Genomic DNA, 25,021 nt, shown 5'->3' on the forward strand with positions numbered 1-25,021 from the left:
AAAAAAGTTATTTGTTACAAATGACAAATGGATTAATAATATTCCTTAACTTTTTTAAATTCCTGAATTGAAAACCCTCCAGTTCTCTAATACAAAAAGGCCAAAGTAACAGACAGTATACAAAAGAGAAATTACAAATGGTTGATTTGGGAAAAGACTGAACTCCACTTGTAAATAAAATTGGCCAAAATTAAACATTGCTAATACCACATCCTCCCAGACTAAATTTTAATTCCTGAGTCAAATTAGCAGGGTGCTGGGCCCACTGGCTGTGCCACCCACCCCGAAGTCCATGTATAGCATTCTGCCCCCAGCTTGCACTGAGGGGCGCTCACTACCACGTTTATCATGGGAACGTTGCTGAGATCCTCATCCCTTAAAAAGGGCCTAGAAGAGTAATTTCTTAAGGCCTCGGCTCAGAAACTATACTTCTCGTGAGGCACTAGCTTATGCTAATCTCAGGAATTCTGGGACTGTTTTCCTGTGTGTTGAGGCTGTGGAAGCTCAGAGCCAAATGTGGGGGACCCCCCCCCCCCCAGCAACCAGGCAAGTCTCTGTGGCATGCATTGCCATGCATGACCTGACTCCTGACTTAACTGTTTAGCCTACCCGCTGTGTTCCACTCGCCCCAATTCCCTTCTCTGTTCATCTGTATCTTACTCTAAGTATTCTTTAAATTACCTCAAATCCTTTTGAAACAAAGCAAGGCAGGGCAGTTCTAATGATGCAGTTTTGTCACCCCTCTGCTGTTCTCCATATCCTGAAAGGGATGAGTCAGGCTGGGCTTTCACAGTTTACATTTGCCACCATAGCTTTATGAGGTGTCTGTGTGCTGCGCTGATGGCTTCTTAGCATTCTTAAATGGCAAATTAGCTTCTTGTGCAACAATTCCGAAATACTTAATAGCTTCTTTCCAACTGCCTTATTGAATACCACGTAATTCTCTCAAAATGTTCTTTCATGGGGCGCCTGGGTGGCGCAGTTGTTAAGCGTCTGCCTTCGGCTCAGGGCGTGACCCCGGCGTTGCGGGATCGAGCCCCACATCAGGCTCCTCCGCTATGAGCCTGCTTCTTCCTCTCCCACTCCCCCTGCTTGTGTTCCCTCTCTCACTGGCTGTCTGTCAAATAAATAAAATCTTTAAAAAAAAAATGTTCTTTCAGGAAGACCATATGGCATTTTTTTCAAGATGGAGGGGCTATAAAATCAACAAATTTGACAAACTGTTCAAATTCCAAAAGGGCCTAGAACATTCTAATTCAAGAAATAAAGGATTCCTATATGATATACAGATAATATTCGGCAACAAACCAAATGCACTTTACAATGTGTATGATCAACCTATTCCATACACTTTCTTGATGAAAAAGCTGATTTCTAAGAAGTTACTAAAATGAAACATGGGGAAAAGAAAGCACATCAACTATGTTCTGTTCAATCTGGTAGAAGACAAATAAAAGGTCATAATTGATATGTCAATGAAATTATATACCATTCGATCCAAAGAGACATCATTGTCTAAAGGCAGAAAAAATTAGAATGTTAAAGAACACAGTTATCCCAGCTATAATTCCAGGAAATTGGAAAGTCAAACAAGGCTAACATCAATTCAGACCCTGCCTGGGTGGCCCGGGTATTCAAAGAAACATCACAGACATGCTAGCAATAAAAAGCAGCAGAACTTAGAGATCCAGGCTCTACCTTTCTCTCTCCCTGTTCCCCTTTCATTTCACAGGCTGTATCAGTTAGGAAGCTTTTGGTTGTAAGTAAAGAAAATTAACCTCAAATTATTATACAATAGATTTATCGCTCATGTAAATGCAAAGCTGAGAGTGAGGTCTCGTGAGCTTCAGGCAAGGTTCAGCAGGACCCCGGCTCTGTGACTCTGCAACTGAGTTTGTTCCCACCCAGGAGTTGGCTTTGTCCTCACTGGAGGGGAGGGGGGGGGGAGATGCCCCCACTCACTCCGCAGTGTGGTTGAGACCATTTCGATCACATGACTACCGAGGAACTAGTAACTGGGACCAGAGGAACAGGACTTAGGCCTGGGTTATATATCTAATGCTGACCCAATACCTGGGGCAAGGAGGATGTTAGGGACCACCAAGGAACTAGGAGTGGGCTCAATCCCACACAAACTTACAACTGCTGTGCATGGGAATGAAGAAAAGGGGAAGAATTACAGATGTTACCAAAGAGGTACGCAAAGACTGGCAAACTGCTCAAACCCAGTTCCTCTTCTCCCAAGGCACATAGATAGGTTGTATTTCCCAGCATTCAGTGAACTTAGGCGTGGCCAAGTGGCCGATGGAATGTGAAAAATGAACATGGACCACCTTCCAGGTCTGGCACCTAAGCACCCCCCCAACACCCTTCATCTCTTGCCCCTTCTGCATGCTTGCCCATGCAGAGATGCACAGTGACCGTGGGAGCCATGTGTTGGAGATGGCAGAGATGGAAGGAGCCTTGGTCCCTGAATTGCCACTTAGAGGAGGGTCTTCCACTGTGATCAGGAACACTATTTTAAATTTTATGTGACTAAGAAACTTCTGTCAAGGTTAAGACTTTTGCATATTTTGGGGTTTGTTACAATAGTCAGCCTATCCCAACAGGTGAAAAAATTAAAGCCCACAAGGTTGGATGACTTACCCAAGTTACAGTTAGCCAACGAAACAGAAACACAAAAACACAGGATACAATTATCTTACCAGTGGAAGGCAAAAACAGAATCAAGAACGCGTCCTAACTATGAAAGGACTGGACAAAAAGAGAAGTAATGAGCAATAGCAGAGTCCTTGCACATCTCTTAGGCAGACTGTACAAGTAAGGGAGGTCAACTGGAAGCCCTTCCTATTTCAAAACTTGTTGAAATTTTCCCACAAGTTGTTATCCATTCTTCTCTTAGCAAACAGAATAAATGGAAAGTTTCTCTGATAACTCAGAACACGAACTGCCCCAGAATGAAAATCAGGAACAGTAACTCTCCTTACACATACAAGTGGTACTCATTCTTAAGCCAAGAAGCATTTGGGGTTTGGACTGGACCCCAGTTCAGGGGCAGCTCTTGCTCTGAGCAGCAGTCCCTTCCTGTCAGAGCTGCTCCTCCGCCCGGGGCTGTGAACGCTGTGCCATCAGGGAAGCCACCCACTGGCTGCAGGTGCGCCTAGCCAGGCCCATTTTGGTCTTTCCCAGGGACTCCTATACTGGAATTAAAGGCAGAGGCTCAGTCCCTCTCCATTGAAGAAACTTTAAATGTGAGGCCAACAGCTGTTAGTGGGCACTTTTCCTGCCAAGCAGAAAAAAACAGCCCACGAAAATGAAGAGGACACTATGCGAGCAAGGGAGGGAGAGCGAGTCCTCACTTTGTTTGCCCCAGAGCTGGCATACCCTGTCCTTCCCGTGCTGTGGTTTTATAAGCCAATTTATAGTGGCCCATAAGTTTCACTTCTGGCCTCAGCTGGTTTAGACTGGGTTGATGTCAGCCACAGTCAAAAGAATCCTGACCAATCAGGAAAGCTGTCTGAAAAAACAAACAAATAAACAACAACAACAAATCATGACATCAAGAACCTCAAAAAATAAAATGAAAAATACAGAAATTGCGAAGTCTAGTATGGACTCAGGAACCAGGCCACTGGGTTTGAATCTGAGCGCTCCGATCACGAGCTGTGAAACCTTGGGCATACTGTGCAACCTCCCACTTGGCTCGACTCTTACTCTGAAGGGTGAACCTTAAAGGATTTTCGTAAGGACTACATTAGTTAATACACATAAAGTACTTAGAACAGTACCAGGTACATAGTAAACATTCAATACGTGATAGCTTTACTGTTATGTTACATCAATCTTAGTTGATTTCCAGGTTAGTGACCTATGTGAGAGTAAGTTAAGGCGAAACAAGCTAGACCAAAATAGGAATCAAACTCATCATAGAAAAGCACATTTGTCCCACCCAACCTGACACTCAGCAGCACACCGTCAGATCCAAAAGCTCTTTTATTTGCAATAAAAAGGTAATTTCTTCAGGTGCCCACTAAGGCGAGGCCACTTCTGCAGCCTCGGACCCCCAGGTACTTAGCAAAAACAGGCTGTGTCAGCTACCAGCACACTCCTCCAGCCCAGAGGCTACCCATTCTCTGCTCCTTCTTCAGCTCCCCCGTCCCCAGGGTCACAGTGCAGCAGCCAGGAGGGCGAACACTGTTCCAGAATAGCCCACAGGGACCTCTCTATCCTCTGGTCAGACAGGACATTGACAGTTTGACCCCTTCATCCTATCTTAATCTTCTCTTTCCCTCTCTTGTAATGGAATACCACAAACACAGAAATCTCAGGGCATTTCTTCCAGACATAAAATACTTCCTCCAACAGTTACCTACCTACTTTCTTCTTAGAGCTCTACCTTCATCAACGTTCTTTTGCTACTTCTGCTGATTAAGTTGGGGAGAAATTCTCAGCAGAGCACTTGTGAGAAAACTGCACAGTCAAAAGTCCAGAGGTCATTCGTCCCTGGAAGTGTGAGTACTGGAGGTGCCCACACGTAAGGCGTGGGATGAAGCTGGAGGGGGGTGGAAGCCACATGCGTGCTGGGCTCGGTAGGTTAAAAAAGAGTCTGAATTTGATACTGGGGAGCCACAGAGGATTTTAAGCAGGGAAGGACACAATCAGACTAGCATCTGATCACTCTGCCCCTTCTCTGAACCTCTGCTTGTAGGGCAGATCCCCTGGCCCTCTGCATGTTGGTTCTGGTGATCTGGGACCCAGAGAAATGCAGCCTGAAGACTTGTTTTACAGAAGAATAGCTTAGGTGGAGTAGACATTCCAAAAAATTTCCTCCTGAGGGAAAAATAACAGGAAGGTAGCCCACTTTAGCAGGGTGGATCTGCAGTAGTCAAGAAGGCTATGAATGGTGGGGGCAGGGGCAAACTCTCATGCCACCTTTCACCTGACTCCAAACAATCTGGTGGGGAAGAGCCAGGGCCCTGTGTAAGTGTCATGGTCAGAGGGCTTTCTAGAGCATGGCTACGGGACATGCGCGCTGCTCCAACTGGCCAGTGCCTGCACACTGAAGAACAAGTTCAATTCATATTAGCCCTGACCAGAGAGACCACCTCCAGCCAACCTATGTTATTTTACGCCAGCAGAAACTGAGCACAGTGAGCAAACTGCACTGTAGCAAAGCGAGCCCTATAAACAACTGAACCTAAACCAAAACCCTGTGATTACCCAAGAGATTCACCGTGGGATCTGAAGCAGTCCTACACTGCAGAAATATTCTTGGCCTCTCAAGACAAACACAGCTTTTGGCACTGAAAACTGTTTTTTGGTTTACAGGCCAGAAAAATCAGTGCACCCCTGTTTATTTTTCCATTATCAGTATATTCGGCAGCACTGAAAGGATTGTAACAGAGCTTCCTTCTCTTCTGACCCACTGGTGAGAAAATATTATTCTGATCAATAAGCGAAGAGAAACAAGAAAACATTTGCCACTTCAATGGTGTATAACAGATTAGAAGGCATCTCCTATACCTTCTCTTACGTGCTCGCTTTACATACAAGGAACCGTGGCTCACAGACAAGTCACATGATTTGCCCCAGCTCACAGTTAAGTACCAAAGCCAGAATTCAAACCCACATCTTCGGATTCCAATTCCCAGGCCCTCTTTGACGATTATCACAGACATGCTGTGTTCAGATTTCCGAACAAGCACTGCAGAACCAGGAGACAGAAAGACAATTAGAGGCAAACGTACTCTCTAAGGAGCGCATCATCTGAAAAGGAAGGCTACATCTTCCTCATCTCCACATTACCTGCAAATCCTAGCACGCTTCCTGGCCCCCGGGTAAACACCAGATAGAGGTGTGCTGAATGAGCAACTGTAGTGACCCAATACTTTACTATATGATAAAAAATCAGCGACCTCTCAATCATGTAAACTTACCAAACTAGAGTTTTCCATGTAGATGGAGAACTGAGGGAATGCCTGTCATGGAGAAGAAGTGAGACTAGAAAGAAGGCCACCAACACATTTTGCAACTCGTACTCTGAAAACTCATCTCACTGTAGAGATTAATGTCTAATGGAATGGGAGCCGGGGTGGCTCAGTTGGTTGGGCGTCTGCCTTCAGCTCAGGTCATGATCTCAGGGTCCTGGGATTGAGCCCCACATCGGGCTCCCTATTCATTGAGAAGTCTGCTTCTCCCTCTCTCTGCTTAGGCTCTCTCCCTCTGTCTCTATCAAACAAATAAATAAAATCTTTTTTAAAAAGTCTAATGGAAGTACGTCTTGTATTTTTTTTGTCAGTATTAAAATAAGTTTGTTCATATTGTCAATTATCAATTTTCACCACACAGTGTTCTGAGCCTTTTGTAAATACTGCTGGACCCAGCGCCAGGCTGACCCCATGCCTGCCTTCACCCCAAGGCAAGGCTTTACTACAGCTCAGCTCATTTGGAATCTTTGGCTTTTCAAGATCCTGTTTCTTAACACTAGAATAACAAAAAGACATGACATGAAGGCTGAGGGAGAAAAAGGGAACAAGACTTCCTGCTTTTATCTAAAAATATTAGGGCAGCAGAGGAAGCTGCTCCAATGTAGTGAATGACTACGTAACTAACGTAGGTTTTGACTGCATGCCAACTCCAACTCCAAATGTATATGTTACAAAGTGAAGAAAAAACACGTCTGTACACGGCTTTAAAATGAAAACAGGGGGCGCCTGGGTGGCGCAGCGGTTAAGCATCTGCCTTCCGCTCAGGGCGTGATCCCAGCGTTATGGGATCGAGCCCCACATCAGGCTCCTCCACTATGAGCCTGCTTCTTCCTCTCCCACTCCCCCTGCTTGTGTTCCCTCTCTCGCTGGCTGTCTCTCTGTCAAATAAATAAATAAAATCTTTAAAAAATAAAATAAAATAAAATGAAAACAGAACCATTTTATAATAATCAAGCAACTCCGTAATGATGTCCAAGCTCAGGAATTCCAGGTGTTCAATTTCTTTGCTGCTTCTATATAATAAAGCCACTGGACAAGAGGACACATTGCAAACCTGAACTGGACAGTTGTGCGGAAAGTCTGATGCCCAGGCAGCTCAGTGCAATGACCAGAGGTCCACTTCCCAGCAGTATAAAAGGTACCAGGGATAAGGGGCAAGTGCCAGGTTCAGGTACTTGTTCCAGCCTTGCCAATACTTGCAGCGTGATCTCGGACATGGCTCTTAAATCCCTTAGGGCTTCAATTTCCTCCTCCATAAAATAAGAAAGTTGGATATGGTAAAGTTGAAGGTCCCACTAAGGAATAAAATTCCAAAAAAATGAAAATGTAACATGTAACTTACCTGAGCCAAGTTTATAAATAAAAATGTTTAAAATATAATGCTTTTTCATTATATACTGCTCAAAATGCCTGAAAGCCTGCCCAAACAGAATTGTTTTTTTTTAATTAAGACTTAAAAATAGGATTTATTTTTAGAAGTAGAATCTAAGGATATGATCACAGATATGCATAAACGCTTATATAAGAAGAACATACATGGCAGCATTAGTATCGTCATATAAATGATGTTTTGAAGAAATTTTAATGACATGGGAAGATAGTTCTAATTTATTATTAAATTTAGAAGTCAGGATATAAAACTATATAGAAGTATTTGTTTAAAACTTATATTTAACATTTAAATTTTCCTACACATGCACATGAAAAAAGAATGCAAGGAGTTATCAATATACATATTATATACAAATTAATATAAAACGTTAATAGGGTTCTTGTTAGGGTATATATAGTCGTACTATATATGACTTTGCTTTCACTCATGAATACAGAAAAGAAAACTGAATTTCAAATTACTACAAACTGAATTCACAGTAACTGACACTTGAACAGCATGGATTTACTTATTTATGAAAGACAGAGGGCATGTGTGCATGAGCAGGGGGAGACAGAGGGAGAGAGACTCTTAAGCAGACTCCTCACTGAGCACAGAGCCTGATGCAGGGCTCCATCTCATGACCCTGAGATCATGATCTGAGCCAAAACCAAGAGTCAGACATGTAACCGACTAAGCCACCCAGACACCCCCAAACAACATGGGTTTAAACTCCAAATCCACTTATACACAAAATTTTTTCAATGAATATATTACAGTATTGTAAAAGTATTTTCTCTTCCTTATGATTTCCTTAATCAGTTTCTTTTCCCTAAAATATGTGTTAATTAGGGGTGGCTGGGCAGTTCAGTCAGTTAAGTGGACGACTACTTTTTTAATAATAATTTTTTATTATGTTCGTCACCATACAGTACATTCTTAGTTTTTGATGTAGTGTCCATGATTCATTATTTGCGTATAACACCCAGTGCTCCATGCAATATGTGCCCTCCTTAATACCCATCACCGGGCTAGCCCATCCCCCATCCCCCTCCCCTCTGAAGCCCTCAGTTTGTTTCCCAGAGTCCATAGGCTCTCGTGGTTCATTCCCCCTTCTGATGACCCCCCCCTTCATTCTTCCCTTTCTTCTCTCAGCTCAGGTCTTGACCTCAGGGTTGTGAGTTCAAGCCCCATGTTGGGCTCCACACTGGAAGTGGAGCCTACAAAAAAAATTTTTTTGAAATATGTGTTAATCAACTATTTAAGTGATCGATAAGACTTCCAGTCAAAAGTAGACTATAAGTAGTTTGCTTTGGAGGAGTCACAAGTTATACACGGACTTTTAGACAGGCAGGGGGTCAGCACCCCTAATGCCCACTTTGTTTAAAGCGCAACTGTATATTTTTAACTTTTTTTAAAAATTACCTATAACAAGCAAGATTTTAGAAATGCAAAGTTTTTAAAATATCGCAAATCCAATCAGACCATGTCACATCAGTAATTCCAAGAAAAAGCATGTGATTATATCATTCGATGAAACAAAAAGCAAGGGTGGGGGGAAGGCTTTTGATAAAATTTGACATTTGTAATTTTTAAAAACACTTTAAAAAGCAGGGACTAGAAAGCTGTTTCCTTAATAAAGTATATAAAACACACTGTCTTAAAAGCAACAGCCAAGATCACACCTAAGAGTGAGGAACTGGACATATACCATTAAAATCCGGATAAAACAAAGATGCATGCTAAAATCATTATTGTTGACAATGTACTGAAACCCCAAAGAAATCCAATAAGGAAACAGATTAAAAAGCATTACTTTGGGAAAGGAAAACCCAAAACCATCAGTCAGCTAATAATGTAAACATTTATCTAAAAAGCCCAGACACTATGCACTTAAGATCTATCTATTTCACAAGCAAACGAAAAAAATCAACTGAACTATAGAATACTTCGGAAAATTCAGCCACATCAACATATTTTATCTAACTGAAATAATTAGTTAAAAGATTTAATTAAAAAAAAGATTCTGGCTCCAACAGAATTATCCTAAAAAGACATGAGACCCATGTGAAAATGCATAAAATAAGATAAATGAACCATAAATATCATGTTCATTGGCAGAAGAATTCCATGAACCTATCAGTTCTTCTCAAATCACAGTGGATTGAACTCTAAAACAATCAAAATCACCCCAAAGCTTGGGGATAAATCAAAATCATGGTAATATTGGGATGCCTGGGTGGCTCAGTCGGTTAAGCATCTGCCTTCGGCTCGGGTCATGGTCCCTGGGGTCCTGGGATCGAGTCCCACATCGGGTGGGTTCCTTGTTCAGCGGGGAGCCTGCTTCTTCCGCTGCCTGCCACTTTCCATGCTTGTGTTCACTCTCTCTCTCTGATGAATAAATCTTTTTTAAAAAAATCATGCTAATATTAACATGGAAAAATAGACAAGAATGAGTTAAGAAGGTTTTTTTTTTTAAATGGGACATAATGAGAAAAAGGATTAGCATTACCAGACACTATGAAAAAATAAAGCTATAAAAATGAAATTAGTTCAGTAATAGTACCAGCGAGACTAGATAACCAAAAACAGACAACCCAAAGATATGATATAGGTGAAAGTATAAACCAGTAGGAAATAAAAATAATTATGCACATAAAAGGTGCTAGAATAATAACTATCTATTCTGACGCACTAAGATCCTTACCTCACACCAAAATACCCAAAAACCCAAAATAAATGCCTGACTTAAAAAACTAAATGTTGAAATTAAATAAACACACAAAAATGCTAATTTTTGATATGAATATGAATATGTGATATTCATATGAATATGAATACTTAACTATATCTGGATGAAAAAGGACTTACACTTCAAAGGAAGAAAAATCAAAATTGTCAGTGTAAAAGAAAAGAAATTATAAAATCAAGCAAATGGAAATAAAACACTATACTATTAAACCTAAATTGAGGGGAGCCTGGGTGGCTCAGTTGGTTAAGCATCTGCCTTCAGCTCAGGTCACGATCTCAGGGTTCTGGGATCAAGTCCTGAATCCGGCTTCCTGCTCGGCGGGGAGTCTGCTTCTCCCTCTCCCTCTGTCCCTTCCCGCTGCTCATGCTCACTCACTCTCTCTCTCTCAAATAAATAAATGAAAAATCTTTAAAAAAAGAAAAAAACTAAATTAAAAGTATATGTGAATTGCATAACTTGGGGTTTGATTTTTTTAGTGATAGATTTTCTGGATCTATCCACTAAAATGGCTCCAAAACGATGTTTCTCCTGGAATAATGAGCACTCTTAGCACCTAAACTGTAGCTTCCAACTCCATTTCCCATGAAGAGCACCAGGGCACCTTAGAGAAATGGCCCATGTCTGGTCAGGGACAAGGAAGGTACAAGCTGAGCCTGGGACAACTGGTTGTGCTTTCAAAGATGAACAGAATCATGTCAAAAGAATACAGAAGGCAATCTGAAGGAGCCCCCAGTGGCCGCAGGTCTTACCATTTCAGTCTTTAAAAAAAAAAAAAAAAGACTATAATATATCCAAGCACATCCAACCAATGAAAAACCCTATGTCCACAATTACATTTTATAAAAATGGAAAAAACAAATAACATATTCACTCCCACTTGAGGCAGCAACTTCTCAACTATTAAAACTGTTAATTAAAGGGAAAAATTTACCCTGCCTATAAAATATAGGAACTATATTTTATAGTAACCAAATAGCCCTGGCCCCAATTGATAAAGGAAACTTCCACTTTGCAGAGAACATTAACTACTGCAGGCAGAAAAGTAAATGAATTAGGAAACATCATCCATTAACCTGGATCAGAATTGTTATTTTAAATAAGGATATCAACTGGTGCTAAAAGGGGGGGGGGGAACTTAGGTGACTAGCCTGTGGGGAACTGAACATTCATACAGTCCTGAGAGCCACACAGATCACTTTCTGGTCTTATGAGGGAACCTGATTCAAGAGGGAGGGCTCAGATTCTCATCACCCTAGTCCAGCAGTCAATCTGACCATCTATATAATGGTGGGTCAATCAGATATTCTGTGTCTTCTCACTTGATTCATGGATCACTAATGATGTATTCTAGGCCAAAATTTGTAACTTTCATCCATTTTAGATACAAATTCTAGTTTACAACAAATATAGCAGAAAGAAGGATACCTAAATGACCCCACAAGGAAACAATAAGACAAATCCAGAAGTTAGGACAAAGTGGTCAGGTCTCTATAACAAGTCAGTGTTAAAAAAAAAAAAAAATGGGGGAAAAGGGAAGGGATGTGCTAGATTAAAAGAAATTAAGGATCATAACAAGCAGATACGATGAAGGGAACATCTCTGAGATCATAGGGGATCTCAGTGTAGTATGCTACGGGTATTAGATAAAACATCACTAAAATGAAAATGTACAGATTATTGGCTGAAAAAAGTCCATTGCAAAACAATATGTACTACAGTGGTTCCTCAAAAAGTTAAAAATAGAATTACCATATTATCTATCAGCTCCACTGCTGGGTGTATATTTACTCAAAAGAATTGAAAGCAGGAACTTGAAGACATCTGTATGCTCATGTTCACAGCAGCATTATTCACAATAATCAAAGGTAGACACAACCCAAGCGTCCACCAGCGGATGAATGGAATAACAAAATGTGGTATATGCATACAGTGGAGTGTTACTCAGCTTTAAAAAATCAATGAAATTCTGATACATGCTACAACATGGATGAATCTCAAAGACACATCAAATGAAATAAGACTGTCACAAAAGTACAAATATCATGTGATTCTCCGTGTACCAGGTACCTAGAGTAGTCAAAAGGAGAATGGTGGTTGCCAGGAACTGGAGGGGAGAAGAGAACGAGGAGTTGGTATTTAATGGGTATGAAGTCTCAGTTTTGGAAGAGGAAAAGGTTCTAGAGATTGACAGTGGCGATGGCTGTACAAGAATGTGATTGCCCTTAATGCCACTGAACTGTACACTTAACAATGATTAAAATGGTAAATTTTATAGTATAATATACTTCACCACAACTTTTTAAAAACAGCATTACTACTATATGATCTAATTTCAGTGAAAAAATGCACATACATGAACAGGAAAAAATCTAGAAAGATACAAGCTAAATGATCTCTAAGTGGTGAAAACTGCATTTCAACATTAATGTTCTGCAATACCTGTACCACGTACTACTTCTGCAGTAAAAGTTGATGTTATATAAAGCAAATAGAAAAAAACATGAGTGCTAAATTTGATTTCGTAAAAATATAAAATGTCTATGATTTCTAAAAAACACACCCAAGAAAAAGGAAAATGCTACAGAAAATGATCTGCAATAAGCATGAGATCAAAACTTAACAACCAAATGTACTGAAAAAGCTCTTACAAATAAAAATTTTTACACTTTAAAGTCCAAATAGAGAAATGGGCAACAGACTTGAACAGGAAAACACCAATGCCGTTGAAGAGGAAGTTCAAGTATCCAATACACACTTGGAAAAAAACCCAAAGATAATAAACAATAAATGAGATAAACTCAAATTAAATTACCTATAAAATATCATTCTCTCACAATCAGATTGTTGAAAGCGTAAAACGCACTCTCAGATGTTCCTGTGATATTAAAATTTGATCACATCTTTCTGGAGGGCAATTTAACCATATGTATCCTGTGCTTTTAAAACAGTTACAACTAATGAACGACTGATACAGGAAACACAGATGAACCTCAAAACCAGAGAGCCGAGTGGAAGTGTTACATAAAAGAGTACATACTATGGAATTCTGTGGGGCGCAGGGGGCGTTCTGGGGTGAGGACAATATTGTATACCTTGACAGAGGTTTGGATTACACAGCTATATGTATGCATTTGTCAAAACGCAGCAAATGTACAATAAGTATTTCATTACAGTATGTAAATTCTACCTTAAAAGAAAAAAAATACTGAACTCTAATGATATTCATGCTGCAGTGTTGAAGAGAAAGAGCACTAATGTCTGCAATTACTTTAAAATGCATCAAAGAAAAGAGATGTATGGAGAGAAGGACGGATAGATGGATACACTATCCATCTATATAGTATAGTAAAATGCTAATGTAAAATACGGGAACTGGGCATACCAGTGTTCATCGTAAAACTCCTTCAAGAATGTTGTACATTTGGGCCAGCCAGCTGGCTCAGTTGGTAAGGCATGTGACTCCTGACCTCTGGGTCATGAGTTCGAGCCCCATGTTGAACATACAGCTTACTTGGAAAAAAAAAAAAAGAAAAGAAAAGAAATGCTGTGTATTTGAGATTTTTCATAATAAAGTGTTAAAAATACAAACAAATAGTGAAGAGCCATTAGAAAAGCCTTCTGGAGTGCTGGAAATGGTCTATCTTGATCCGGGTGGTGGTTGTATGTGTGGCACACGTGGTAAAATTTGTATCAAGCTGTACATTTAAGATTTTATACACTTTGCTGACTGCATTTATACCTCAAAAAATGTCTTCAATATACAGCAATCAGAATAGGACTTTCAAGTGCATATAATTAATATCCTCAAAAAAATAAGGGAGTATGATGCAACCAAAACACACGAGTAAGCAGTAGGGAAGGGAACAAAGCACATATCTTGAACACAAAACCTGTCGAATTTAAGAGCTCAACAGGCTGGAGAGTGGAGGAGACGTTGAGGACTGAGTCAGAGAGCTAGCTACCAGAGTACCTTCCACAGCCCTCCCAGACGACAGCACAGAGATAGGAAAGAAAAGCAGAGACAAAGGACAGATTGAGATTGTCTAAATCCTACCATTTGGACGGAACCACAGAAAGGAAATGAACAAATGGAAGAGGGACAACATCTGAAGAAATAATAGCTCAATGTTTCTTAGAACTAAAGAACAAAACTGTTAAAAAAAAGTTATTGGAAGTCATCTACATGGATGTAAGGAAACATACCACCATGTTATGAGAAACTCCTCCCGACCGCAATTTCAGTGACTGCGTAACTTAAGCGATCCTCGGTCCTTTCCCTATTTTTCAAGCCATCTACAATGAATGTTACTTTTATAATGCAGAAAAGTAAAAGTTTCCTTTTATAAAGCAAATCCAGAACCAAAGGACAAGAGAGGCTTTTTTTAAAACTCTCACCTTGGAGCACCTGGGTGGCTCAGTCGGTTAAGCATCTGCCTTCAGCTCAGGTCATGATCCCAGGGACCTGGCATGGAGCCCCACATGGGGCCTCCCTGCTCAGCAGGGACCCTGCTACTCCCTCTGCCCCTCCCCGGGACCTCCCCCCACAATGGACACATGGGCTCTCTCTCTCCAGTAAATAAAATCTATTTAAAAATTAAAAATAAATAAATAAAAAACTCTCACCTCTTTAGTCTGGCTTTTGCCCCATGCTGTTGTAGTGAACCTATAAGTGGTCACTGCAAACTTGGGCAAGTCATTTGATGCCTTTAAGTTTTTGCTTCTTTAGGCCTTCAATAGGGACAATAAAATCCCTCCTTCCTACTTCACAGGAGTTTGGGGAACATCAAATAAGATGATGTATAAAAACAGCGCTTGGTAAACTGTGGAGTGCTATACGAATGATGACACGTTATCACAGTCCTCCCAAGCTGGTAAACCCCAACCTCTGAGTCGCCCTCCACTGCCCTCGCCCCTCACTCCCCAAGTCTGATATGTCCCCTAGTCTGCCAGCTCTTCCTTCACTCATTCCCTCCTTTCCCAAACCACCACACTACATTACCTATACCTGATTTTACCCTATGCCTGAACCACAGCCACCACCCCCTGGGTAGTGCCCCACCTCTAGCTTTTCCTCACCCCGGCCTCTCTCGGCAATTTCTTCCTAAAACTTAATCTTCATAAAATAGGTTAACCCTGTAACTACCCTGCTGAAAATGAAAAGCCTTTGGGAGTTGTATAGGTTTACAGGATGGACTTCACGAACTCCCCCCCTCCCCCGCTTTCAGGCCCTCCCTCTTACCTGTGGTCAGGTTCCCCAAATTCTGCACAACAAGCCAACACCGCCCACCTCCATGTACATCCCCCTATTCGCTACCTATCCAGGTCCTCCCAGTCTTCCCTAGGCGGGGGCGAGGGGTTTAACCTGCATCTTATGACCAATCCAGACCCGGCTCCTGCCTGTTCTCTAAACACGCTCTCCATCCCTCAGGTGCTAGCCTCACTTCCAGCTCAGAGGCCTGCCCCACCTCTCCAGGGAGAACTACTTGTGCCCTGAGGGCAGGGCCTGGCATTGTCCTCCTACATCCTCTAAACTAGGCTCTGAAAATTAACCTGTTAATCATTTTAGTACTTAAAAAGAAAACTTTCTTTGCCTAACTGAATTTCATAATTACTTCTTTGGTTTTCTGTGTAGCTGTAATACCTATGTGTATATTCTATTTACTCATAATACACTGTTTAGCTATTATGCTTTAAAAAGTTATACTTTGTAAATTCTTCTGTAACTTTCTCTCAACATTGTTTTTGAAATTGATCTATGTTGACACCTGAAGCTATAACCCATTCATTTTCAAAGTTATGAAGTATCCCTTTTCAATATATTTGAATATATCACAACTTATTTATTCACTATATTGCTGATAGATATTGGAGTTTAATAAAAAGGTTGCTATTAGAAGCAATGCTGTTATGAGCATTCTTGTACATGTTTCTAGTTCACATGTGTAAGCATTTCTAAAGGTGAAACTGCTAGGTCATAGGGTCACACGTTCAACTATACCTGGTAATGACAATGGTTCTCCCGAGGATGAATACTTCTACCTACAGTGTTGAAGACTGCCTCAAATACTGTCAAGCTTTTAAATGTTTGCGATCGTGGGTGTAAAATGTTATTTCATAGTGGCTTTAATTTGCATTTCCCCAATGAGGTCTTTTCATGTGTTTATTAGCCATTTGGTTTCCTCTTAAATAACAGGCCAGTCTGTGTTTTTCAACTGGGCTGTCTTTTTCTTAATTGACATGCAGGCATTCTACATATATTCTGGATACTAATTCTTCATTGGTATTACGTGTTACAAATTTTTTCTTCCAGACTATGGTTTTCCTTCCTTTTCACTCTCCTTTGATGAGAAGTACTTTATTTTAAGGTAGTTGAATTTGTCAACCTTTTCCTTTATGGCAAATGGTTTGTGTAACTTGTTTAATAAGCCCTTCCTTACCCAGAGGTCATGAAAGGATTTATATTTCCTTTTAAGAAAAAAGTGTTATAAACTTCAAAAAGGAAGCTACATAAGCGATCAATAAGCACATAAATAGTACTCAAAATTATTAGCCATTGAGGAAATGCAAGTCAAAACCACAATGAGAAACCACTACACATCCACCAGGATGGCTAAAATTAGGAAACTGATAACACCAAACAGGGGCAAGGATGTGGAGCCACTGAGCTTTTATTATACATTGTTGGCAGGAGTGTGAAATTGTAGAACCGTGTCAGAAAAGGTCAGGCAGTGTCTTAAAAAGCTAAACATACACCTATCCTGTGATCCAGCAACTCTGCTTGGTATTTCCCGAAGAGAAATGAAAGCATATGTCCACAAAATAATTTACACTAGGATATTCATAGCAGCTTTATTATTAATAGCCCAAAATTAGAAAGAGCCCTGTTGTTATCCATCAACAAAAGAATGAAGAAGTGGACTGGGATCTAGTCATAACAACAGAATACTACTTAGCAAGAAAAAACATGCAACAAGTGTGTGTAACGTAGATGAATCATGGAAATACTGTGCTGAGTTCAAGGAGCCTTATACAAAAAATACATATTTTTAAGATCCTATTGATATGAAGCCTAGAATAGGCAAAAATAATTTATAATGTATAAAAATCGTAACAGTGGTTGCTGGCAGATGGGGTTAGGCATGGGGAAGGAGCATAGAGAACTTTCCGCTGGGGGACGGTAATATTCTGTATCTTAGCAGAGATTTGCACTTAGTATATACATCTGTCAAACAAAAAGGAAACAAATTTTGAACTCTAGTAAGTGACAGGTATACTGAAGTGTTCAGGAGTTAAATACACTGATGTCTGGAACTTTGAAATTCATGCAAAAACAAAACGCTGTGATGGACAATGGGGTAGAAAGAGGTGATAAAGCACATAGGGGAAAATGTTAACTGCAAATCTAGGTGGGAGGTAGATGGGAACACATTCTTTCAACTTCATGCTTGAAATTTTTCACAATATTAGAGAAAAGACAAAAACATTTTCAGAAGGAAGAGACTGGCTTTAAAAAAATAAGCGGATATATTTGAGCAAAGTTTGCCTTTGAGAGAGGTGATGGAAAGAGAACCTCAATCCTTACACATGCTAGTGCTTGGAGTTTGCAAAAACGCTTTACAAAGATCATTTTAAGTGATCCTACCAAAACCTGGGTATTCTAGTCTCATTTTACGCTTGAGAAAACTCGGGATCGGAATTTGCCAAATATCACACAGCCAGTGCCTGGTGGAGCTGGACCTAACACGAAGGTCCCTGGCTCTTCTGTGGTCTTTCAAACACACCTCACTAGGGAGTTACCATCCTCCCCAAACAACTGAGGGCAATGTGCAAACTGCTGATGTGCCACTACCCCCTTGGGCTGTCCCACCAGCAGAGTGCGAGGAGCGAAGTGGCTCCTGTCCTTAGCAGCACATGAGGGAGAGACACAAGCAGACAGTAAAGAAGCATGAATTCAACCGACCCATTCAGCACAAAAGCACTGGCAAGCCCCAGTCCCCGAGTTCTTTGAGGCCATCTTCAAAGTTTAGGGAAATCTGTGACATCCTTCCTGTCTGTGTGGATGGACAAACTGCATATGATGCCTGTAGCTAAGAAACTGCAATACAAAACTTGTCAAAACCCTTCTCTGACAAGATACTCCACCACTCTTCTTACCAGAGCAGAACACAAGTAGAACAGAAGGAGGGGGCCCAGGAACATTGCTCAACCCTAACACGGCCAGAATTGAAGGCAAAAGCTTTAGCAATCACCCCACACATTAATCACTGGCTTCAGGGTATTTTGGCTTTTTGTGAAAGCACATACAACACACCCCAACAGTTTTTGTTAAATTTAAACAAGGTGAGATAGCCTTAGAGACTGGTGCATTTATCCAAACATTCACAGAGTGTGCTAGCCGCTTTGGGAAATGTAAGGAATCTAGGACATAGTCCTTGTCCTCGAGAGGCCTATAATCCCACAGGAGGCTCAAGTCAGACCTCCTAGGCCTGCAAGGGCTACAGGGGAAGATCCTAAGAGCTGAGAAAAGAGAGTGCAAGTACAACCAGGGGTTCAAGAAACATTTCGACTGGGCCTTGAAGATGCACAAATGCAGAGCTGGGGGCAAGGAGTGCTGTGCTCTGGGCAAAGCTGATGGGAAGAACTACCCCAAGGGGGCTCCTGGTTAAGGAAGGCTACCTGAAGCCTGGGCAGGAGGAAGGGAGAGTCAAAAGGACTCCCGAGGGAGGCCTGCCAACTCATGTCCGAGAGCAAAGAGAACAAATGAGAGGGCCTCACGGAGGCCTCAGGTCCCTGGGGCAGGGCCAAATATGGCCTCGACCCTCACAAACTTGGGAACCTAAAGCAGGGCTGGAACCAATTTCCCCAGCAAATCATGACTTAAAATCCTGATAATGTGGATTCACATTCACCTGCGCAAAACCCAGGTGGACCTGTGACATCTGCAACCTAGCAGAAAGCCAGAGGATGGGAAATGCAGTGGAGATAGGGAGTTAACAGAGAACAGCCCAGGAGCAATGGGTTTGAACACCGCCCTAACTGCAGGAGTGTGGGTGAGTTTCTAACCTACAGCGCCTTATCTGCAAAATGGAAATGACACCAGTCATCTCACAGGGTTGTAAGGATTTCATGAGATAACATCTGCAAGACATTCAGCAGAGTGCCTGCGACATCAAAAGCATCCAAGAAATGGTGGATATTATAATATGAATAGTCTGCACTCCAGGAACTTGAGTCCAGCACTTCCTACCACCTCACAGCGCTGAGAAACCAGGCTGAAGCCGTTGACCTTGGACAAGACCAAGGGATTACTCATGTTCTAAGCAACTTCGCCCTCTCTTCTTTGATTTTTAATTTTAATTTTTAAAAAGTTCTGTCCCTTAAGGCATTTTAGGTTATTCTGAGACATCTGCCTCACCCTGTAGACTCACATCATGAAACTTCCCCTATTAAAGAGCCCATCCCAAATGGGCAAGCTGTGTAAAGGGGAAAAAAAAAAAAACAACACAGTGTCATAAGCCGTTTCACAGGGAACGTTTGTGTCAGAAGGAACCATAGGCCTCATTCCAACCCTCCCTTCAGCAAGGGGGTCTGGACTAGCCCAGCACAGGTCTGTGCTGATGGAGTTGTGACAGTCAGAACATCTACCTTAAAAACCACACCTCATGCTAAGGTGGTAATGATATTAAGCACTAAAACAATATAGAATAGAAACGCAAAGTATTTTATATATATAATAAGAATTGAAGAAAATGGAAAAGCAATATCTACAGAGATAGATTATAGTCACATATTTCAGGAACACAAAGTTAGGTCTCATTTTGTCAACTACACTTTCAGAAGGAAACTTTCAATAATTCCATAATCTACTCAGAGTCAATGACCCCTAGTGGGGGTAAAAAATCAGGCAGGTCACACAGAGAAATTTGCTTTAGGTAAGGAAAATATAAAAATTTGATTAACCCACTTTGTACATTAAGAGCAGGCAAGAAATTTTATTCCATAGCTAAGAAACACCAAGAAACCACTAAACTTTGGGGGACATTAAGCTGGTTAGTTTGGCCAGTTTTGAGGAGGAAAGGAAGAAGAGGAAGGTGGTAAAAAAAAAAAAAAAAAAATATATATATATATATATATATACACGTATATATACGTATATACACACATATATATATATATATACATACACACACACACACACACACACACACACACACACCTATATATGAGAAAATTGGGGGAAGGAGAAGAGGACAAAAGTGAAGACCAGTGACAGGATTAAGAGTGGGCATGAGTGGATTCTGAACGCTCAGGCCAGGAACCCTCAGTGAGAGGTCGGTGTGTGGCCCGCTATTACCTGTCACCTGTTGCACACTGCCCACCCAGCTGCATGAACCCTTCTTCGGACGGAAATCTACTCTGTTCGCCACCGTAGAACTCTATTATTCCCCGGTATAAATGCTCTGAAAGGGCAATAACTAGAAATCTCCACAAAACCACATCTAAATTCTCCAGCCTCCACTCAGGTTAAACTGGTTTCTCTTTCCTTTCAATGGGCTGGGTGGATTTTCCACTTCACCAGCCTGGTTCACACAATTCTCTAATTCGACAGATGTCTGTGGAAGGCCCACTACGTGGGGGGATACAGCACTGAACAAAACAGATGTGAGTGCCACCCTCACAGAGCTATTTAATGACAAATTGGGGGGGGGGGAGAATCACAGCAGTGCACTGGGTGTTTGCAAAAAGGGGAGGGGGGCACAGGCTCTCCTCTGACACTCCTGCCTCCACATGCAAATCTTTCAAGGGCAACTCAAGTCCTAGCTAAGGAAAGGGAAGACCAAGTAAATCCAGACTGACAAGCAATATTGAAATGTTACAGTTAAAGCTCAAGCTGATTAAAAACAAAACTGTAAGTGTTCAGACTGAACACAGTATTCATTATCTGCAACCACACAGACTATAACTCCTGAAATAAACAGAACATCTTTAGTAACACTTAAATTTAAGTTCATATAAGATGACCCAGCCTAACGTATGACAAGATCCTGAAGTACCTTTGGAATCATTAAGAAGCAAATTGCGTTTATTGTGTTCTACTGTTAAGTATATTTCTTGTACTTTGAATATTGGCATCTCATGTTAGGTATCATGTCCTAACATGTGGCCTAAGATATAACTCTATAAAAAGGCTCTATAATCGAACAAGCTTAGGAAATGCTGTACACTCAAAACGCCATTTGGAGATTCACAGAGAATTTTAAGAAATTAAGTTTTCTGGCAAATCCGGCATAAAAGAAATCTGCCGATTTTAGTCTGAGCCAGTATTTCCCAAACTTATTTTGACATGGCTCCTTTTTTCATTTAATACTTATTAACAGTCAACAAGTTGCTTCAGGGAACACATGCAGGATACACTATGGTACAGGAGACACACGACTTAATTAATCTGAAAATGCAATTATCAATCTCCCAAGCATTTTGATGAACTAGTGTTTTCTATATGTCCTACTGAAATACAAAAACTTCCCTCAATGAATTTTTTTGAAATCCATTCAGTGATATGCTAATTTACTGTTTAAGAAAAAAATTTTAATTTTTTAACCATTTTATTTATTTGAGAGAGAGCAGGGGCAGAGGGAGAAGCAGACTCCCCACTGAGCAGGGAGCCCTGGGATCATGACCTAAGCGAAGGCAGATGCTTAACTGAGCCACCCAGGCGCCCCAAGAAGAAATAATTTTTAATAAACTAAAATTGGATCTTGGCATATTAATATAAAGGAATTCAAATTAATTGTATAATAATTTGATTTTGCCAAATCACTGGAAGTTGATCTTCTCTAAATATATATTTTTAGATTTCTAGAACGTATCTGATAATTTCAAAAGATTCATTCCCTTGGGGTGCCTGGCTGGCTCAGCTGGTGGAGCACGCAGCTCTTGATCTCGGGGTTGTGAGTTCGAGCCCCACACTGGGTATACAGATTACTTAAAAATAAAATATTTTTTAAAAAATAAAGATTTTTTCCCTTAAAGTAAAAATAAACTAAAAAACATGCTGATATTTACCTCTGCCCTATTACCTGAAATGCCTACATACAAATATCTGTAACTGAGATGCAGTATCAACATGTACAGTTTGTGACTAACAAACATTTCTGCGGTTGTGGTGTTGTTACTTATAATTTGACTCCTCCTCTGAAAATACTAATATTACCTTAAAGCCTATATTGGAGGTTTTATGGACTAAAACTTCAGAGCCTGAAAAGTTTCATCGTTCAGTTAACAATAAAGAGCCTAATTCAGCAAACATTTATTCAGCAGCTACTATATGCATGCCAATGGATTAAGCACTGTAAATGATGAACGTATTTTTCTGGGCCCCAACTCAGGACAATGGTCTGACGATAGGACAGAATATGTAAGACTCTTAAGAACCCAGGGGCTCTACAGACACTGTGGATAGCAGAACAAGCGGCTGCACTGGAGAGGCTTATAAGACACAGAGTTGAATTTTAGGACACCTGCACCACCCCAAAAAGGCAAGACACAGGGCCTCTTTCTAAAAAGGCTAATTTAGTGACCTAAAAGTTCATTATTAGTTAATGCAAGATAACCAGTATTAGATGTGGGTCAAAAACCTGAAAGCTGTTAACACTTCCATATTCAACTTCACAGGTGTAATGTTTTCTAAGCCAATTACGGAGGCTTAATGTAGAAGCACCACACCGACATTAGGAGCAGCTGGGGTTCACAGCCACGGGTTTCTTCAAGAATCTATAGAAGGAATCCAACTTCTGATACTCAGAACAAAGTTAGATTTTCACCTAGGGAATTGGAGGGGTGGGGAAGTCACTTCATCTAGTTATGCAACACTGAAAGCGACTTTTCACTTTCATATAGAAAAAGCCTCATGGACGACTGCCAGAAATTTAACTCAGAAAGTGACCAAACGGTATCAAACTTGGGAGGTCTAGCAATCCCCAGCAAGCCAGAAAATCCAAACAATTTTGCAAATGACTTTTTAAAAAGCAGCAGCAATGAGAGGGATAATCAACTATCTGAGGCCATGCACACCAAAATTTCTTTTCTAGTTTAATGAAACATAAACGCATGAATTCCAGTTCTACAATTTCAAATCAGAGAACTGGAAAGCTGTTGCTGTGCGCCTTAATGAACATCTCCCCCCCACCCCCCGCCGCCGCCTTTTTCATTATCTTTCCTTTAGGAAATCTTAACGAAGACTAAGCCCAGAAACTTTGACAAAACATAAGCCAAGGCGATGCGCGCTGGAGAAGACACACAATTGTGAAAAAGCAGTCACGACATGTCCCAGACTCCTTAATAAAAAATTAACTTTGTTCTGAATGCTTCAAAAATCGCGTTTCTGATAGTATTTTCTCATTACGTAGGCTTTAAACACAACACGTATGGTAATAACCGTGAACCTCAAACACATGTGCAATGAAGCAGAGCTGATGTTGCTTCAGATTACGTTTTAATAGTCCCAGAGAAACTGGGAAATTGCAACTGCATGCATGTGCAAAGCTGACAGAGGGAAAACAAAACAGGGTGGTAGGATCCAGCGCCGCGGCTTCCCGGGGCTAGCCGCCCTTCCCTTTCCATCACTAGAACCCAAAGAACAAAGTTCACGCCGATTTAACGTTTCGGGGGCGCGCCACAATATCCGGGGGTTCCCCGCTCTTGGGTAGGGAAATGACTCGAGCGCCACGGGCAAGTTCACAGAGGGGCCCCGCCATCCGAGACGTCGGATGGGTCCCGGGAACGGACGCTGCGGCTCGGAGGGCGTCCTGCTCGCAACCGTACCGAGGAGGGTCCGAGGACGCGCGGCTCCGGCTTCCCCAGGGCCGCTGCCCCGGCAAGCGGGCGCTGGCTCCCCGTCAAAGTCACCCAAAGCCGGGCGAGAGGGCACCGCCGCCCGGGAGGGAGCCCCGCCCGGCCCCTACGGGAAAGTTGCCGCCCGGCCCGGCCCGAGTTTCGCCGCGGACCTCAAGCCCGGAGCCCCAGCCGCCCGCCCGGCGCCCCTTACCTTCCTGCCGCTGCCGTCGCGAGGCTCGGACTCCGCGAGGCCGGCGCCGCGGGCCCCGGGCGAAGCGGTGGTCTTCTGGCCGGGTGGGAGGCGCGGCCCGGCGGGCGGTGGCGGCGGCGGCGCGGCGGCGCCCGGCGCGTCCTCGGCCTCCTTGCCGCCGTGGTACACCGCCCGGCCCTCGGAAATGTGGATGCTCGGGGCGCAGCCCATGCTGGCGGCGGCGCGGCGGACACGCTGGCGGGCAGCCGCGATCCGGTCAGCAAACGGCCCGCCCGGCGCCTCGGGGCCGCCGCGGGCGCCGTGTCATCGCCGCCTGGGCGGGCGGCGGCGGCGAGCGCGGGTCTCGCGTCAGGAAGTGCGGCCGCCCCTTTTATCGCGGTGCGGGCGCGGCGGCGGCGGCGCTGGGGAGGGGGCGCTGGGGCGGGCGGCGCGCCGCGGCCGCCCCTCCGAACATGCCCTTCCTGAGGCGGGAGCCGCCGGCCGCCTCCCTCACATCGCCGCGCTCGCCTGGCCGCGCCGCGCTTCCGGGGAATTTCGGGGGAGGAGATTTGCGCTCTCCCAACCCGGGAGCGGGGGAGTCCGCGCCGCGCGAGCGACGCCGCCCTGAACGCGGGGCGGCGCGACCCCCGGGGGAGGTGCGCTCCCCGCCGCGCCCGCCGCCGCCTCCCCGGGCCCGCAGCCCGCGCCGCTCCGCCTGCTGGGCCGCCGCCCCGCAAAGAAACGCCCCTGGCCCGAGCGCCGGCGGCAGGGAAGGCTGGCCTAGACGCTCCTGCCGTTGAGGGGTGGGAGTCGAAGGGTGCCCGTCGGGGCGGCGAGGCCGCAGCCTGCCGAGTGGGGACGGAGCCGCGGGCTCAGGCCGGGTC

At 42.8% G+C, this 25,021-nt stretch overlaps 1 protein-coding gene across 2 annotated transcripts in view; it reads right to left on the reverse strand.

Moving 5' to 3' along the window:
• Nucleotides 1-25,021, reverse strand: part of PDE8A (phosphodiesterase 8A) — a 155,956-nt gene extending 130,935 nt beyond the window's left edge. The window contains exon 1 of one of the 2 annotated variants that reach the window (XM_087856606.1): nucleotides 24,159-25,021. In XM_087856606.1, coding sequence (XP_087712732.1) covers nucleotides 24,159-24,368 — 210 coding nt within the window. In that variant the 5' untranslated portion in view covers nucleotides 24,369-25,021. The remainder of the gene's footprint in view (nucleotides 1-24,158) is intronic. The other variant, XM_045813095.2, reaches the window with a different exon arrangement.

Source organism: Ursus americanus, chromosome 28 (genome assembly GCF_024610735.1).
Source record: "Ursus americanus isolate L20-20 chromosome 28, mUrsAme1.1.p, whole genome shotgun sequence".
NCBI classification, from domain to species: domain Eukaryota; kingdom Metazoa; phylum Chordata; class Mammalia; order Carnivora; family Ursidae; genus Ursus; species Ursus americanus.